The sequence below is a fragment of the Heliangelus exortis genome, chromosome 9 (assembly GCF_036169615.1).
Source record: "Heliangelus exortis chromosome 9, bHelExo1.hap1, whole genome shotgun sequence".
Taxonomy (NCBI): Eukaryota; Metazoa; Chordata; class Aves; order Apodiformes; family Trochilidae; genus Heliangelus; species Heliangelus exortis.
This window is the reverse complement of record NC_092430.1, coordinates 11242863-11262717: the sequence shown is the minus strand read 5'-3', so window position 1 is coordinate 11262717 and position 19855 is coordinate 11242863. Positions and strand designations below refer to the sequence as shown.

Genomic DNA, 19855 nt, shown 5'->3' with positions numbered 1-19855 from the left:
CATGAATCATTAAATAAGTTAAAAATAAGAGATGATAACTAACTTAAGAGTGGGAAAGAAGAGAGGTGAAAAATCTAGTACTCCAGATTTCTGGAACTGATTTTAGAAACAAGAGCTTTAACTGCGGGAACTCATTATGAGGAATTTCACAAGTGAAAATGTTCCTTTTGTTCAAACACAGATCTTTCACCAACGGCTTCAAAGCAGACAAATAAGCATTAGCCTTTGTACTACATGGAGAAATAATTGAAGAATTCTCGGTTGAAAAATGGGCTTGTGTTTTTTCAGTCTTGGATTTGGCAAGAGAGAGCAGGTCAATAGTATGAGTATAAATAGAAGGTAATGGTTTTATTCATATAGATACATTTTTCCTTACCTAGATTAACACCACTGCCTTAGGAATCAGTTGGTTGTTCTTTAGCAAAGTATGAGACATGGAGAGAAAACATAAAGTGGAGAACACAATACATAAGTAAAAAAATTCTTAGGTGGACAGAGAACTGTCTGAAAGGGTACAATAGGTAATACCAATGAGGAATTATTAAAATGTGGAACCTACTCAACCTGTTCCTCAGGGATTCAGTCAGTTTAGTACTTTCATTTGTAACTTTGTTTCAAGAACTTTAAAGACTGTGATGCATGTAGAATTAGTGCTAATTCAAAGGAAGATCAGGCTGTCATACAGGAAGAACTGGATTAACGTAATACAGGAGATTAAATTTAAATGTGTGACATGACTTGCTTTCTCTTCCCTTCCTTGTTAAATTGAACTGGCAGGTCTATGATGGAAACTGACCAATGCCCCAAGATCTGTGATTTGATAAAAGCTGATTATATCAACAAGAGAATAAATTTTTGCTATAAGCTGGCTTTCACTAAAAGTTCAGTTTGAAAAAAAGGAAACTGAACTGGGTTTAAATAAAAAATGCAATACACATACCACAACATCTCTCTCCCCTGCTCCTCATATTTGACTCTAGATATTTGAGGAGGCTCATGGATGTTCTTTAAACTTTCACAGGGAAAAAAAATAATTGATTCTACACAACCTACAGTAATACTGCAACAAGAAATATGTCTTGATTTCTTCACTTTAGTATTAATTCATCTTTTTTCCAATTCTGTAAAGTTATTTGCTTTACATCTGCTCTCCTATGATAGTCCCAGTGCTGGTGGAAGCCCTATTTGCACATTTTAAAAATACATTTCCTCATTTATTTTCAATCACTGAAGTCAAAGATAATTTTAATTCCAGTGATAATTCATTCCACAGACATTTAACAAGCCAATATTCACAGAATACTATTTAGATTATAGCAAGTATAAATTTGCTACTCAGAATGGGGTGAAAAAACAGACTGTGAATAATTTATGTAAGAAAAGCAAACAACATAAACCAAAGTAATTAAATTTGGAGTTGTACTTACAACTGAAATTATCCTGTACTATACCTTACCAAAAAGCAACTTAAAAAGTTTTCAGGCTAGTAAGAGATCAGAGCTTTTATCTTCCCTTCCAGTACCTCTAGGTTAGTATAGTATTCTACCTTAACACAGTAATAAGCAACAAGATGGTATAATTAGGTTTCTGGAACAAAAGTCAGCTTTTGTAACTCCATACACAATAATAATCAAGTCTAGGTATCCAGCTCTGGTTGTTGCAAATAGAGGTCAACTTATTTCCTTACATTTCAACAATTTGTATGGAATTTTACTCATGCTGTAAATTTAACTTAATGCAGCCATAATTCAGAGAATAAAGGAGCTCCTTATGTCTTTACTGGAGAGAAAGAAGCACATAGGAATAACAGGTGTCTCAGAACATTGACTCCAAACTCCTAATAAAATGTTAAAGTATTGATTTCATTATAATATGAAAAATTCTTAATTTGAGGGGTAGGTGTGTGTGATACATAAGACATGCCCCCACATAGTTATTTTGTTAAGGTGAGATTTTTCTCCCTTTCCTTAAAGTATTAATGGCACTGGTTTCATCTGATCAAGTTTCAGTGAAACTTCAGAACTACTTAAAAAAAAAATGATGAATCTAAGGCAATTTATTTTATCCAATGTCTAACTATGCAGTTAATATTACTTTTATCATCAGCCGATTCAAGTATACCAATTCAACAATTATTATGCAGAATATAATCAAAATGTTTGCATAAACATTAAATGTAGTGTCTTGTTTCTCAGCACAGATGTAAATTCTAGAATTTTGATTACTAAAATGTCAAAAGTCAGAGACTGAAGTCTTTCTTTTAAAAATATATGCTGGGTCCCATTTAACCCTTAAGTTCCTGCTTTATCAATACAGTCTCTTTTACATTCTTCTCTGCAAAATTACTCATCTGATTTTGTTTTTATAATCAAGCTCAATTGTGGCTAGTTAAATTCCAAAAATATTCTGTATCTGACTATAACAGCTAAAGATCAGGTGGATGAGCAAAGTACATGTTCCTGATGGCACGTATGTTGTATTTGCTTTTCGTGCAGAAGCATAAGGAGACTTTAAAAAGATGTTTTGAAAACGTAAAATTTCCTACTTAAATTAGCCATATGAGCAGTATGATGTCCCTCCCCCACAAACACCTAGAGAGATGGCTCAAAGAACAAACACTAACAATAAAACCACTGGAAGAAACAAGAATTAGGAAAAATATTAAGAGTTTGAACAAGCTTTCTGAGTATTACAAGTAAGGTTTAATGCCTCTTGTGAATAATGAACTGTGATAGAGATACTCTGAACAAGGCAGCTGCAGGGAAATTCAGCACGGGGCATCAGTGAACACAACAGTTTGAAACAAAACACCTATGCTACTGCAGCTATGTTATCACGTCTTCTTTGTTGGATGGCCTTTAAGGCTCTAAGACTGTGGCAGAGTCTACATCTAAGCACTGCTTGAGTAGGCAAAGCAAGCCACTCTGTGTGAGGCCCAGTTAGAGTACCCAGACCCTTTCTCCTGAAGGATTTCAGGAAAAAAGAGGCCTATTCCAGGGGACATCACATGGCACACAAAACACTTACACATGGGAAACTTCTGGTTCCTTCACTCTAAAAGGTTTTACAACCGAGACCCTAAAAGCAGAATACCACCAATACAGACCAACTTCATGTCAGAAGTAGGGAATGACATTGAAAACAAGTATCAAGCACATTTCTTTGCCTTGGAAACAACCTGGCAAGAAAAAGAATGTAATGCTGCCCAGTGGAACAGAATATAGAAATACTACAATATGTTTTCACATGCTTCATTTTAAAAGCCTTATACTTCCACACAATTTTGTCTTCTTTGTCTCAACTACTCTCACTATTCACATGGTGCTGTAACATTTCTGAGTAGTTGTCACAAGTCAGCTGTCATTTTGAAGAGTATAATCACATGCATATAATATTGATAAGTATCTTGTTTTCATTCTGAACTGAGGCAGTCTTGCTTATGACTGCAATTTAAAAATTAAGCTTACCTTAAAGATTTTTCAACTACCTGTGTACGAAAAACTTCTTCTTGGTCCAAGTTTATGGTGCAGAAAAAGTCTCTCATTTTGTTGGGAACTAAGTGTTTGGCATCATCTGTAAACAAAAATACATTGTAAATACCGAGGAGGAAAAATCCACAAAACATTAAACACAAGAATTTCACAGTTGTGGTGCACATCCAAGATTTATTTTTTCCATTCAGATAGCATGCATTTCCATATTAATCTTCAATTCATAGGATCCAATAGTGTACAGAAACTGCTACATCCAGCTTCATATGGAATGCAAGCCAACAGGAAGAGGAGAGTGCATTGAGTCACCAACACTACCACCTCCTTCAGCACCTGCACTTTCCCTTGAGAAGTCTGATCTCAGGTTTGACTCTGTGCATCTTGCTAAATAGGAGAAGCTTGCAGCCTGAGGCAATACAGCATTAGGTCCTAAGACCAAGACATGACCTGGCTGAGGTATTATTCACTTGGTATTTTCTCCGCAAATATTTTGGCTAAGAGAAACTGATTAGTAATTACCCACCAAACTATTATTCTGTTTTCCACAATGAACACCTGATTTTAAGTGGACTGATGTATTTTCAAAATCTCACCTAAAAGTATTTTTTCCCAACTGTCTGATCTAATAGACGGGGGGAAATCGCCCAGTGGACTGTAGCAACGTGGATAACAACAAGGAGAAAAGGAAGTTCCTATTGAGACAGGATGATTGTCAACACAGAAATATAAAAATTTGGTGGGTATTGAGTCTAAGCCACTGCAGTAGCACATGCTGGACATCAAGACACTCTTTTTTGAAATGGTTAAGTATAAGCAGTTGCAGCTAAAACAAGTCTCCAATGCTCAAACTGGAAAGCTCTTCCAAAATCTGAACGCTGCAGAATTTTACATTTATTTACAGCAACACCAGTCCTTTAGCTTAAGCAATAATTTTCCCTGGGTGTTTCCTTCCCCTTTGGAGACAGCAAATGGACCCATTTCACCTTTTATTCTGCTAAAAGAAACAAGAGATGCTTTTCTGGTACTCCCTCATGAGAGAGTCCTAATCAGTGAGCAGCTATCCCTTATTCCTGGTCCACTTTAATTCTATCTTAGACACAGGAAACCAGAACTGCATTCTCCATCAGGTCTTAACTGGGACCTTCTACTGCAGAGTTGACCCTTACCTGCTACTGGAAATGCTTCTCCCAATGAAATGGGGAATCAACAATACCTAAACTTAATCTAAGGTATTAAAACGTAATAGGATGAAAAATACACCTAAGTATTGAGTTTTAATAACTTATCGTGTCTTAATAACACATCACCTCCACTTTCAAAGGCCACAGCTTGAAACTAGATTTTTTGTCTTTATTATCTATGCTGTTAAGATGCAGAATCAGAATTTTCTTCCCCTCCCTGCCTTTTTATTTTTTTTGTTAAATACATGAATTAAATTACAGTATCAACAGGTAAGTAATGCCTAATATCGGAAAGGCACAACTGCCTCTGAGCAGTGAACATGAGAGTTTAACAGGAACAGAGACTGAACTATACACATGATATTTTCCAAGTTAGTGATAGTCACTCTGGCAGAAGCAGACACTTCACCACCACAGTTAAAACTGATGCTCTCAGGAGCATCAATGAGTTTTTCATAAACTTGGGTGTGGGAGAGGAGGAAGTACTATTTTTAAACACCACACAATGTTGACAGATTGACAGACATGAACAAAACCAGTTTTAATGCCGTTAGACTGCAAAGAGACTAAACTCAGTTACCTTGAAATATTGCAGAACACAAAAAGCAGCAAAGGCTTAACATTGTATTAAAAAAAACAAACCCAGAACATACTATTTTAATAAAAAATATAAAAAATACAAAAAGAATTAATGAGAGGCTTGTAATACCCAGTTTCTGATGCTGCAGTCTGTAATTAGTATGAACTGTTTACGTTCTTCCTGACAAAAAGATAAGAATTTCTTTTTATACCCTGTAGCTTCCCCATCCTATTTTTACATAAATTTTTTTACAATGTAACATTACTTAATCAGCACTGCAAAGGCAGTATAGAGTGGACTTTGAAAGGAAATTACAATAATTACAGTTTCATCTTCTCTTAGAGGAGTACAAACCAAAGATCTCCATATAACTCACATTTTTTGTCTTCTATAATGAAGTCTTTTAGTATTACAAGAAATTTTCTACCTGAGAACAGATTAAGTCTCAATTTTATTTTTTATTTTCTTTATTTTGCAGCTGACATATTTAGCTTTAAGGCACAGAAAAACTGACTGAGATTTTTGGGAGGCAGGGGTGGATGATCCTCAGTTCAGAGTTAAAAATACCCTCAGAGCACTTCTCAGATGAAGCACAGAACATTTCACACCTTTCCAAACACCTCTTAAAATCTGTGACTGTGGGAGACTTTTCAGCCATATAGTGGCCTAACTCTTCCAAAAAAATTAATTGCCTTAAAAAAAAAAGTGCACAAGTCTCCCATTACACTACTAAGCTTTACATTTTTCTCAAAACGCAAGACTAATGGTTGCATAAAAATCAAGTACAAACACCACCAGATATCTGCTCGAATGTTTAGACTTTCAGTGCATTCATCAAGCATGCAATTATGAAGACTGCAGATCCTTTTTGAAAAACAAAGGAAGCACGAGATGTATATTTAGAGTATATATAGCAGTTGTTTTCCAAGAGCTTGTTCAGAAAGTGCAGGCTGCCTTGTCAGAGACACCAAATAAAGTTGTTTTGTGAAGAAGAGTGAAATTAAACCAATTATAGATCTAACCATGAAAGTGTACTTCAAGGCTATTCACAGCAGCTCTCACTTAAAACTATGTAATATGATACTTAAACTTGCAATTCAGATGGTGAAATGTGCAAGTGATGAAACAGCAGCAATAACAGACCTATTTATTTTGTTCTGACCATACTAATTCACCGGTTTCAGTCAACAGACCAACTTAAACCAGAAATCATTTTCACGTGACACATTTAGTAGCCTAATTCTGTACCAAAACGATGAAATGCATCACTAAAATAATCAACATCAATCTCTTCATTTTGAAAAGACTGAAGTTTAAAATTGTTCCTTAACTAAATTTATTGCCACTCGGCTACTTTGGGAGAACTGAAAAAAAAAAACAACAGCAATTTAAAAAAACCAAAACAATAAAACCCCCCCACTTTGGCCAATCATCCATTTTTGTTTGTATTTTTAAATATTAAGAAAATGTTGTTGGCTTTCTCTACAAATACCTAGCAAAACCTCACTTCAAAGTAAGACTAGACCAAACCTAAGCAAAAAGAAAAGCTAAAATGCAAATAAAAACTCAAGTGTTAAAAGCAATAGAAAATCAGGCATACAACATGTAATAAATTCAAACTCCTCACATTACTAGGAGTAACAGCAATGAGGCAACCTATCAAATTCTAATAGATGTCAAACTCTCTTGTCCTACACATAATTTCTTAAATTTATACACTGCATGAAAACATGAAGCTAAAGCTTGTTCACTGCTAACAGTACATCAGAAACTAATCAAAAGTAGAGGGTTGGATAGATAAATGCTATTCACAACACTCTGTCAAATAAATGTGTGCAGTTAGTGTATATCCTCTGACAGAGATCAGAAACATATAAATTCAGAAGATATTTATGCACACAAACACCAAAGTATTCACTTCATAGAACTAAACAGATTATATAGCAACAATTAAAACCATTCCAGGAGTGCAGCGTAATCCAAGATAAACATGAAGCGTTAAGAAATCGGATCCAAGAAGTCTGAGAAAAAAAAAATGCATCCTGAATTTTTTTAAATGAGCTCTGGTAGACAACAGGTAAGAAACAATCTTCAAGTCTTCCACTTAAGACATTTCAGCAGACACATTAAGGAAGATAATCGAAGCCACTAAAATCACTTATCACCTAAAAATGTACTCCTGTGTGTCATAACATCAAAACAGAAGCTAGTTATGTAACTTCCAATACATCACTGTGAGATATGCCTAAAACTACACAATATCTATGTACCTCTGTGAGGCCTTTTTGTCATTACTATGACACACAGAACAAAGCCACCAATACAAGAGACTTCAAAGAAAAGACGGACTGATCTTCCATGGATTTCTGGTGAAAACCTGCTGAAGCTTAACTTTTTCAGAAAAATATCATGGGGTCATAAACTGGTAAGATCAGTTCACCTTGCCTCTTTCTTGAAAACTGGAGTCTGGAAACTGGTGTCAAGAACTGGCTACCCACAAAACAGAGTATGTGGGACTACAACTGTGTTCCTACTGTATTTTTTCACTGCTATGTATGTAATAGCTACTCAAGTCACCATCAAGTACATACCTCACCTCTAAATCTGTTGTGATAATCTGTGCAACACCACTAACTTTAGATGTTACCATCTGTGTACTGTAAAACAACACTACAAACAAGAAATTAGTGCAGATGGTGTTTTCCATACATGCAGTTACACAGAACTGACATGACCTCATTAAAACTACAACACTCTCGTCATGCAACACACATAAATTGAGTCAGTGTGGAGTCTTCTAATAGTTCAAATGCTAACAAAGCTTAGGCACCAAAATGTATTCTACTTCTAAGAAACACGTTACAAAGAATTCTTGTGGGCCAGGAACACAAACTTTCCAAAGTAAGGCTTGCTACTGCTAATCCCTCCAGATCAAGGGGGATTAAATTTGTTTATTATTGTTCATTCAGAGGGTTTTTCCCCTAAAAAATACATTAGTAAAATACTATGAAATGCAAATAAAACAGTATGTGCTGTGCAAAGTAGCCAAAAGAGCACCTAGGGATTGGAGGGTTCACAAGCTTCCACAGCATATTTAATACATATCTATATTTTTTGACAGTATTTTTGTTCCATTAGAATAAACAAGTATGTCTAAATATTTTTTCATGCTGTTTCTAGACATGTATTTTGTTGCAGCTATTACTTTTACCTATTTACCAAATGGGCCTACAGTTCTTACATGTCCATCTTTACCAAACAACTTTTTATGTATTCACTTGGAGGCAGGTCATAGTCCTTAGTTTACCATTACTTTTTCCAGGTAATCAAACATTCAAATTTATGATACAACACCAGATTCACTCCAGAACACATAAGTGGGACAATAAAACTATTTTCAATTTAGATTTCAAGACATTGTGCTTTTTTGTCTTCTAATGCCTAATGTCAGACCTTTGCAAGGTTCAAGTAATCACAAAAAAACATATGATAGAAGTTAGGAAGCAGAATGGCATCAAGTCAGCTCCAGTAATTAATGTCTCAGCACACAAACTCACAGTGTTCTTTTCTTAAAGGCAAGATGACATGTATTATTTCTGTGGCAACTCCTAACAACAACTGCAAGTGTGTTCAGTCTTGTCTACCCATCAAGCAATCACTCTCTATCGCTAACAGACTGGAGTGAGAGCACCTCCAGCTACACTTCATGCCGTCTCGCGTTTCCATGACCCAGTCTTCTATTTACCGAAGACGTATTAAAGTCTATATTGTTGCATGACAATACTTAAGTAAACAAGACACCATCCCACCACCAAACCTAACCCTTCTGAAGATTTCCACAACCAGTTCGCAACCCCAGCACCATGCCCACTTCAACTTGTTTGCTACATTCTCAAAAAAAAGTCGATTGACTGCGTGAGAAAGGAAATAAACGGGTTGCATCTGAATGGTATGAATGTACTCTGATACCCCTCCAGGAAGCCGCTGCACATCCTGTTTCTCCTCCTCTCTTTGAAGTCCTGCCGAGCCGCACCACACTCTATCTGCTTCCCCCCGGCCCACCCTTTGGTTTCCCACGTTACTGAAAATATAGGTATTTTTAGTCAGCACTTCCTAACCACCAAAATAAAGTCACCAGCCTCTCGCTCTGCCTCCCTCTCACTCGCACACACGGTACACAAAGCAACAGAACCATTAGAGACCGTTCCCAGAACGGCCCTCTACCACCGACTTCCTGCACATCAATAATTTCGCAATTCCTGCTTGACAAACAGAGTCCCATCCCCGCGCTCCGGCCGGGAGGGGACATGGCTGCTCGCTCGCCCGCCCACTCAAGGAAACCTTCTAAGCAACGGAGGCTTCCCGGCCCCCTCAGGGCTCCCGCGGCCCCGCCGCATCTCTTCTCCCTTTCCGGCTCCACCGCAGGCCCCGCAAACCCCGGCCCGGCCCGACCCCGCCAGCACGTGCCGGCCGCGCCCGCCACAAAGCCCCTACCCGCCGCCCCGCTGTGAGGAGCCGCTGCCCCCTCAGGCAGCCCCCGCCCTGCCGGCCGCCGCGGGAAATGGGAGGGAGCGGCGGCGGAGGACCCGGTCGCCGCCAAGAAAGCAGCAAATACCGGAGCGCGGCAGCCCCAGTTCAGTCTCACCGCAGCCCGCCCCGGCGCGGACGCAATACCGAACTTACAGATCTTCCCCCGCAGGTTCTGCAGCACCCGCACCTCGTCTCCCCCGTCCCCGGCCGCCATCGCGCCAGCGCCGCGCAGCGCACGGGGGGAGGAGGAGGGGAGAGGAGAGTAGAGGAGCGGCCCGGCCCGGCCCGGCCCCGCCGCTCCGCCCCCTCAAGCCACCGCCCTCGGGGGTCACCAGAGACCGAACCGGGTCGGGGGGCGGCGGGGCGCATGCGCTCTCGCCCCCCGTTTCCCAGCAGGCCCTTGGGTTCCGTCGTCGGTGCGGCCGAGGCCGCCAGGGAGGCGGGGGCACTTCGGATTCTGCCGCCTCACGCCGTGCCCGGTTGTCCCGTCCGGTTCCGCAGCTCGCTCTGTGTGGCCCTTACGGGGCCTAAGGGGCTGCGAGGCACGTTAACCGCTTATATTTATTGTATTAATTAATCGCTTTAAAGACCTGAAACGAGAAAGGGACGCGGTTGCTTTGATTTTCGGTCAGCTGAGTGGCGGCGTCCGTGAGGAGCACGCGATGGCTTCTGAGGAATCATCTCTGCTGTCACTTGTGTACGTGTGCCCGCTGGGCCACGTCAGAAGCGCCGTAGAAGTAGGAAATGCCTCCGCTGCCACTGAGAGAGCTGCTCCTGAGAGCAGGTGCAGAGAGCCACTCGTGCTGCTCTCACACGAGTCCTTGGGCACACGCAGGGGTTGGCAGGATACAGATAACCAGCCACTGCAGCCGTCTTCATTAAGAAGTAAAGGGCCTTTATGTCACATTTTATACCTACATTTCCTGACAGCTAAGATCCTAATGTGAAACTGGGGGTCTTGCTTCTGTCTGGAGTTCCCCTCAGCCTTACACCAGTGCTCATCCTCTATCTTTGGCCTGTTTATTCCCCACAGCTGCCAGTGGCCCATCCTGTGTGGTGCCAAGCAGTGCACACTGAGGGTACGTCAGTCTCCAGGCCCTATAGGCAGAGTCTAGTGAAAGCCTTTAGTAATTGACATATCCTCAACTAGAGGTAGTACCGTGGGCTAAGGCAGCTTCAGAGAACGACAGAGGAGTACAATTCTTCAGTTGATACTTAGAAAGACCTCCTCAGTCTGTCCCTTCTGGAATAGCAAAAGGGAGTTCAGAAAGTTCCAGGCCAGCATTTGTCATTTGTCTCTAACTGAAGTCTTCTGGTGTGGTGATCTGACCATTTTCTATTTTTCATGCGCAACCTTGCATTATTAAATGGCATTGAGCCATATAATCTGACAGTTAGGCATTGCTGTGCCTTATTCCTTGATGGCTTTTCCTGCATCCAATTCTTCCTCTGCTTCTCCCTCTGCAGTGATGAGGTTCTCTCATCATCCCCACCCTCAATACCACGACTGGGGGAAGACAGGTATGCATTTCAAGGTTGGTAGGAAATAAACTGTTTCATCACAGCAGTAACAGGTGTATTTGTATGCATGCAAAACCAAACCCTGCACAAAGACACAAGTTTGCATAAGCTAAATTTTAACCTTATAAAAATAAGAGGCTCCTCTCTGGCACAAATTGAATTATTTGATTATCTGCAGCCAACTATCTAGGTTAGCTGCCCTGTCTGCTGAACTGAGGCTAACCCAGGCAGAGTCAGGGCTTTGCTCCGAGAAGTGTCACAGGACAGCACCCTTAGAACTGAAGATACATGATTCAACTGTGGGCTGCAACATTTTAGAAGTCTTAGTTTTTTCATAGTCTCTCAAAAGTTTAAGATCAGAGCTGGAGTTTATTGTTTAACTTTTCATCTGCTTCCTTCAAAGCACAAACCTCCTATCAACGTTATCAGTATAACTTAATTTTACCATTGACTAATTCCCAAGACTCCCTTTATTTTAATCTAATGCACTATATTCAGAATACTGTTTCAAATGTGTAACAATCATGTTGGGCCTCTCAAACTTAACATTTACAGGTTAACAGAAAGGGGTGTTCAGCTAAGCATACAGTTAAGAGAAACACTGGTGTGCTAAGTTGCAGACTTAGGGGAAAGATTTCTTCACTTGAAAATGAGGATGCTCTTGTGAGATAATCATTTAGGTTAGCCAACTGGTAACTGCTATATTAAGGAAGTTGAGAACAAATAAAAATCATACTTACTGGCTGACATCATAAGCCTTTAGTTTAGCTGTGTCATGTTACCTCATTTCACAGAAGACAGCAATATAATTCAGTATATTTGTTCTAATTTTGGGTATGTCACAACATGAGGATTGATTAACATTTTGTTTAGATGCACAAACTTTGGGATGTTCCACGTGTCTTTTTAATTAGCATTTGGAATAGGCAAAAATATATTTGTTTTATGTAGCAAACTTGTAATTTTTTTTGTTTAGTTGTAACTCTCTCCTGAGGACCATGCAAAAATTACCTGCATAATTTAGCTTAAATTTAATTTTTAGAGCCAGTTACCCACTAGTGCCACCTAGCTGTAGGGGGAAGTAGTTTGAATATGTGCCATTTATTTTGTATGTATCTCCATATACCTTATGGAACTAGGTATCTGCATTCAGAACTCTGTTTCCTGAAAGCAGTCCCAAAAGATGTAAAGTATAGGTGTAAATTATACAATCCATACTGCAAAGTTACTATAAAAATTGAAAAGAGTTTTTAAGGTTTCTGGTCCTCCTGGAAACGTGTTTAAAATGTTGCAAAATATGAAATGCAGTTCACCTGTCTTCCAAGTCCTTTAAGATACTGAGCAGGTTGATTCTCTCCACCTCCAGTGTTGCGTTCACCCTTACTGGTGCCATGCCAGGAGATATCATCACTTCCCTTGAGCTCTGGCGTGTTCTCCATTCACTGTTCTGACCTTAATGAAGGGAATGTTTGGTAACTGTGTTGCTTAATCTTCTAACAAAATAACTATTAGAAGATACTTATCTCTGGATATTACAGATTACATAAATATAAACATAACTTAAAAAATGGAGAGACTTACAGAAAAATAGGAAGACAGTATTTTAATTAAGCAAAAACAGTTATAATCACTCCTAAAAATAAAATTAGACTCTTTATCAATCCTTAGCATCTGCATTTAATATTTTCTAAACAAAAATACAGATGTGATTATGTAGCAAATTACATTGACAACTTACAGTATTTGCCTTCTCTTACACTTACTTTAATCCTAATATGGTCATTAATACTTGACTCATTACTGCCATGTGTTACTTGTAGTAAAAGTGCCACAATTGAACTATAAACATGACATTGCCATCTTAAAACTGCTTTGCTATAAACTGTAGAGAATATACAGAGTTACAAAGTCATTGTTTTTATCAAAATATACAAACCCCCCAAAACCTAACATGAGATATTAATTTTTTCTTATGAATTATACAGTTATATAAAATATCTGTAAAATTATCTTTATATTTACAAATATTCTACCTTATTTGCTTTGGTCTATAATTATCACCATACGTGTCCACTTAGAACATATCTCTATACTGTCTTCAAAACATCATACTTATCTGTGTTTATTCTTCTATTATGCTTAGTTAAATGGAACCGAAGCTGCCACAAAACCCAAATTTCTCAAGGTATTCATAGCATTCCCCAATAATAGAATAAAGAAGTGGACTATATTATTACTTCAATCGATACCGTATTATCATTTCAATTGTAGTTTTATTGTACCCAAGCCATAGTTTCTTTTAAAATATTCAAGAAGACAAAGTAAACAAACTGTGTACCAAATTTGCACGTAGAATCAAGCTGGGGTTCATAAACCTTTGTCCCAACTTAATTTAACACTTCAGAGAGATGAAGGTACATGACTAGCTGGAAATGCAGATACAGTACAACAGAGCCCTGTCATATAAAATACAACTTGTAGACATATATACCCTCCTTGACTTTTAAAAAATTTCTTAATCTCTGTTAAAATTAATCACATTTTCACAAAATTATTGTTCTAATTCTTATAATATAAACCTATTTTGCCAATCCTTTGCAAACTGTGAAGTTGTAAGGCTCCCAGTAACCCTGTAGTGTTGCAGGATGAGGGAGGCAGTACTTCTTCCTCCAGCATGTGTTCCAGGCAGCTCTCTGCAATGGGCCCACTGAGCTGGGCCAGGGGGCAATGTGCCAAAACTTGCCTGGGGCCAAGTGCTGCCGTGGTTAGGGATGACTGAGAAGGGACATACAAAGGTTAAATGTATTTAAGGCATGGGGATGACAGGAAACCCCACAAACTGGCCCTATCCCTGTTTACACATAGGGACCACCTCAGGGATATATACATATATATGGAAACAAGAATGTTTAGTATTTACCTGCTTCTCACAAATTCAAAGAATTTAAGTGGAGTTGCTCTGTTGTTTGCTGTCCAGGCGTTATAGCAGGCTGAAGAGGAAGACTGTCTATATCTCCTCCTTTTCTGCTGAGAATGGTATTTCTGAAAGACAGGAGCTGCAGACCCACCAGGAGGTGGACACTTACTACAGGATTTCTCCAAGCTAGGCTGTTTCATAACAACAACTTTCTTTAGACAAATGCACCTAAATAGTTCACTATGCCAGTGACATTGGGATTTATGCAGTTTGGAAGACTGGCTCCTATGAGTTCCACCGAACCTTTATTAAATGTCTCAGAGATATAATAAATCTGGAATACTTCCACACAAGCACTCAGACTTAATGGTTATTATGGTAACTACAAAACTGATTACGTAAAGGAACAGAGGTTAAACTCTTGAATATGTTCTGTAAATGTTGAGTTACAGAAAAGCACACCAGAACTCAACTGTACTTCAGCATATGCAAGATCATGAAATGTTTCCCACTTTTACTTTAGAATACACTAAATTACAAGTATTTTGTTTATAAACACATTACTTCTTGCTAAAAAATGCAATATATGGTTTCTGCAGCAGAAATTCTTTCTACAGACTACACTGTGATCCTACATATTTATTTTGCCCAGGATGATTCTGACTCCAAAGCAATACTGTAAAATAGTTCAGTGACTACTTTCCTGTAATGATAAGTAGAAGGGGTATGATTGATCATTTTTTTTTCATTTTCTTTTTCTCTCTGTCTCTCATATATATATATCTTAGAAGTCTATTGTGGCAAAAGTATTTTGGGTCATTAAGTTTCTATTATTGCAAATAATATTTTTTCTTTCATGTTGTTCTTCCTTCTTTTGCATATATTGACACATTCAGATGAAGAAATTTGATTGTAGTAAATGATACTCATTTGAGTGGAGATTTTTTCCCCATGCGATGTATTTTCTCCAGTATATAGTTTTAGATTTTTCTTCTTTTTTGCACAGCTGTCACTCACAGTATAACTTCTGGAGTTGCATTTTGTGGTTTTTTTACTTCACTTCCTTCTGAGCCAAGGAAATTTGGATTTTCCAACAGTTTTGTGCTTTCATTGCAAAATTTTTCTTTTCTATCTTGTGGACATGGACGTTTGAATAGATGTTTCTTCTGATGCATTCCCAGAGCAGCTGCTGTCTTGCAAATTTTGGGGCACTGAAAGCAAGCATATCCTTTTCCATTATGCTCACGCACATGTCTTTGCTCATGGTTCCTTTTGGTAGAAAGGTACAAGAAGCTCTGAAAGCAGAACTGACAGTGGTAGCGTTTTTCACCAGTATGAATTCTTTCATGTATTTTGAGTGTTTCGTTTAAAGTGAAAGCCTTATTACAGTATTGGCAGACAAAGTCTTTGACACCCAGGTGAATACGTTCATGCTTCTGTAGATTTCCAGGAACTGAGAAACATTTACCACATGTTTTGCAAGTGTAGGGCTTTTCCCCAGTGTGACACCTCATATGCATTTTTAAAGTGGATGGACTTTGAAATTGTTTTTGGCATAATTCACAAATGTAAGGCTTTGAAGTAGCTACATGCCAGTGTACATGTTCTTGAATTTCTGCAGTGGAAGATGAATCTTCTTCACAGAGCTCGCAATGAAGATTAGGCATTTCTGCATTCTCTTCTTGACTGATAACCTTTTCCTCAGGAGCATTCCTCAGCGCATACTCTCGATTGCATTTGTTGTGGGTCTCCATAATTGTGTTCTTGCTTCCATGCTTTTTCCTCCATTTGGTCTTTTTCAGTTTTCTTAGCTGTTTTGATCTCTTTTTCGGTTTGTAATTATAATAGGGTCTCCAGGGCTTATCACTTGAGTCCTGGTCACTTACATCATCACACATTTCTGTCAGCTCCAGGCATTCTGAGTTATAGACCCTAGATGGGCTTCTTTCTTTTACCTCCATTTCTGATTCTTCTATTAGATTGTCCTGTTTGGACTCATGTTTAGATTTTCGGCCCCTTTTACAAAACAGCTTAGATCCTAATATATGTCTTTTTACAATAGCCTCATTACCAATTTTTACTGTTATTTGACAAAGAGGAGCAACATTACTGTCAGTAGATGTTCCAGGTAAGGCAGGCTTTGCAATGTATGTTTCAGTTTTACTTGATTCTTGGGCAGTACTTGTTTTGCCAGATGATCCTCCAGATCCTGCAACATGCTGTATATCCTCATTTGCTTCTGCTCTGTTGTTCAGCAGTGTTTTCTTTTTCTCCTTAATAGTTTTTGATTTTGTGGTGCCCTTCCCATAATTTTCTGACCCGTATTTACAATCATCACTTACCGATTGACTAAGAAATTTATCTGAAGATTCTGTCTTGCTGTTTTCTACAGAAGTGACTGTTTTACTGTGCATTATTACTGATGAAACTCTGCTACTATGCATTATAACAGACGGCGCGGAACTGCTGTAACTGATGACAGATGTTGAATTTTCATTTACATTAGTCAAAGACACAACTGAGGAATCACAGTCTTGAGGACCAGAGTCATTTGCTACAGTGGACACTCTTTTTTCAGCTGTGAAAAAGTCCCTTTGTACATCAGAATTTAAGATCCCTACTCCCCAAGGGGAAGAATTTTGAGTGTTCGTGGAAGATGCTGCATCATTACATGAAGATGTATCCAAGGCAAGTGTTCTGTTGCTTGCTATTATATTACTTTGAAAATTCAGCGGTGGTAGCTCAGAACTAAGAGAACTCTGAATGAAACAGTTAGTTGAGGCAGTTTCATTAACCTGGCTACTCGTTTGAACATTTTCATATGAAGAGTTACGATAGGATTTGTAAGGTAGTCGCCTGCACTTCATAGGTAAAAGCCTGTAAAGTTTGTATGGGTACATACTTGGTTTTAAGCCTCCATTGGCTGTCTTTTTATTTACTGAGAGACGATGATCAATTGCATGGAAAGATTTCTGATGATTTTTCAGTATATAATATGTCATAAAAGTCTCCAGACAGAAAATGCATTGATACCTCCTTTCTCCAGTGTGCCAGATCTCATGTCTGGTGCGATACTCAGCTAATGCAAATACTTTGTTGCAGTAGTGACAAGGATATGTTCTTCTCCATGAATGCACATTTGAATGTCTTCGAAGGCTTGACAGTGTTACATAACTACGCTTGCAAACAACACACGTGTATAGTATCTGCCCATCAACAACTTTAACCAAATGATCTGTTTCTGGTAAAGAGCAATTTGCATTAGAATAATCGGTGATGTTGTTTTCAGACAATAGAGGCTCTGTATTTGCATATGAACTTCCATTCCTTCCTTCCGTAGCAGTACAGTCTTCCGCAAAACTTTGTTCATTTGCATTGTGAACAGATAAGCTACTTGATCTCATGCAGACTTGCTCATGACTTTCCAGTATATTTCGATTTGCAAATTGCTTGCTGCAATATTTGCATATGAAAGTTTCCTGATGCTCTGCATGGAGCTCAAGATGAGTACTGAGTAATGCACTGTCACTGAATGATTTTGCACAAGAGTTACAATTGTAAACAGGTGGAACAACTGTTGCCACAGATCCAGAGACATTAGCAGAACTGCCTTCCTCTTCTCTGGATAAATGGAAATCTCCTGCTGTATTTTGAGGCTTTGGAAAGGAACTATTTGTCTGATCAGTAACAGCTTCCTGTTGGGCTTCTGTAGAGGTTCCTGTAGAGGCTGGTACTTGACTTTTTGCTGCAGCCAAACCAGTACTTTGGGGCTTAAAGGCTGTCTTAGGAGTATTACAGGCTTCTTTTCCTGGCTGAATCAGTGGTGTAGCTTGGCGATTTTCACAGTGGTCTTCACCCATCTTGTACGAAGGGCTGCTGTCCTGTTCAGAAAAAGGTGTTCCTTGAAAATTATCTCCCCCAGAAGACACAGCATAGGAGTGTTCAGCCAGTGTGCTGGCTGGCTCTGCATCTTTGCAAACATCACTTCTGTCAAGGCTGACAGGTGCTTGTGCTGTCTCTGATACCTTTTTAAAGCTTGCCCTCAAATCTAGTGGAGAAAACAAACTGTTTTCTGTTTCAAAAATTGAGAATGCATTTGTAATTCGTGGTCCGTTAGTCACAGCAGAGTCTTCATGTCTCTTTTCATGTTTTTCTTCTTTTACGGTCCCTTTTTCATTAATACAGTATCCATAGGGGCAGGGGGAACTTGAAAAATTAACATCTGTAAGATCTTCTAGAAATGATATTCCCAGTTTTTTCCCTGCAGCTGCAAGGTCCGTCACAGTCTCCTGCCTCTTAACAACTACTGTGGAGCTGTAGATGTAATTCAGTATTTCTGTAAACACTTCAGCTTTCAGATCATCTAACTCCAGTACATGACCTGAAATACAGATAGTACGACTCCAGAAAATGTTTTTGAAGTAAAGGCTTGAAGCTGCCAGAACATTACTATGGGCTTTAAATTTGGTATCCTCCACAATTATGGTGACATCACATAGAATACCCCGAATGCGCTGCTCATTCAAAATGGAAAGTACAGTGTCACTGTGGAAGTCGTCCTTGAGATCCTTTGAATAGGACATGACTGTCATCTACAAGAAGAAAAAAAGATTACGTGAATATATTTGTAAGGCATTTTTATTTCATATGTATTTTGAATTTATTAACTTTGAAGAATGAGTAAAATTTTGTCATAGTATTTTTGTTTTCTGGGGCTCTCTGTCAGACAATGATTTTACAACACGACTGCATTTGATCCCCTTATTAAACTGATTTCAAAACAGGGATCAGAGATCTTATGCAATAAAGTTTCAGTTACAGGATAAGGCTTTACAATTAAATCAATGCACAAGCATTAATTATTTTTTTTAACAGTAGCAGAATACAAATAGCACTATGTAAACAAAATATTCTTTAAATAGTGGTTAAATTTCATTGGAAAAATACTTCACATTTACTTCAAAATTACTGAAAATTTATATGCAACTGAATTTATAAATTCACCAAGTAGAATACTAGAACAGGTTTTTTTTCTTCAATTATAGTTCAGGTTTATAGTGTTCACATTTTAGTGTTTAATTTGATAACATGTCTTAATTTCTACCAAATAATAAGATTTAATTTCAATAACTAATACTGTTAAATAACTGCAAATTTATGAGTTTTAATGCTGACAAAACCTGTTTTTATTAGCCAGACTGTTATTTTATGTATATACAGGTTTATGTAACTGAGATAAAAGATGCAAAATATGAATGAAAAACAGACTGAAAAAAACCAAGATTAATTTGTTGGTATCTTGAGAAAATCTGAATTGGAATATTTTTTTTTTTAATTTCAGATGTGTGCCACATAATGAAGCTTGTTGTCTTTTTCTTTTTCTGTCTCTGAGTTGTGTTTTCAACTACAACTGTCCACTTCCAATTTCAAGTCACGAAGGCAATTTTCCTACTGGCACTCAACAAATCCTACAGTAAAAAAAGTAATCTGCATATTTATTAGACACTCTTTAGTTTCAACTTACAGAATCAAAATGCACCATAAAGAAAATGACCAACTGCAGATATTTTATAAGATAGTTTAAAATAGAACCACACTGTAGTGCTCTTATGTTAGAAAGATCTTCTAAATATTC

General features: G+C 38.3%; 2 protein-coding genes across 15 annotated transcripts in view; both read right to left on the bottom strand.

Moving 5' to 3' along the window:
- RASA2 (RAS p21 protein activator 2) overlaps positions 1–12753 on the bottom strand; it is a 48512-nt gene extending 35759 nt beyond the window's left edge. For 3 of the 6 annotated variants that reach the window (XM_071752124.1, XM_071752126.1, XM_071752127.1), the window contains exons 1-2: positions 9936–10081; positions 3468–3573 (exon numbers count right to left, since the gene is read on the bottom strand). In XM_071752124.1, coding sequence (XP_071608225.1) covers positions 3468–3573; positions 9936–9996 — 167 coding nt within the window. In that variant the 5' untranslated portion in view covers positions 9997–10081. Of the gene's footprint in view, positions 1–3467; positions 3574–9221; positions 9601–9935; positions 10082–12616 lie in introns of those variants that run through there. The other 3 variants (XM_071752128.1, XM_071752130.1, XM_071752129.1) reach the window with 3 other exon arrangements.
- Positions 11653–19855, bottom strand: part of ZBTB38 (zinc finger and BTB domain containing 38) — a 45963-nt gene continuing 37760 nt past the window's right edge. For 8 of the 9 annotated variants that reach the window (XM_071752120.1, XM_071752116.1, XM_071752118.1 and 5 more), the window contains one exon: positions 12892–18812. In XM_071752120.1, coding sequence (XP_071608221.1) covers positions 15234–18812 — 3579 coding nt within the window. In that variant the 3' untranslated portion in view covers positions 12892–15233. Of the gene's footprint in view, positions 12756–12891; positions 18813–19855 lie in introns of those variants that run through there. The other variant, XM_071752114.1, reaches the window with a different exon arrangement.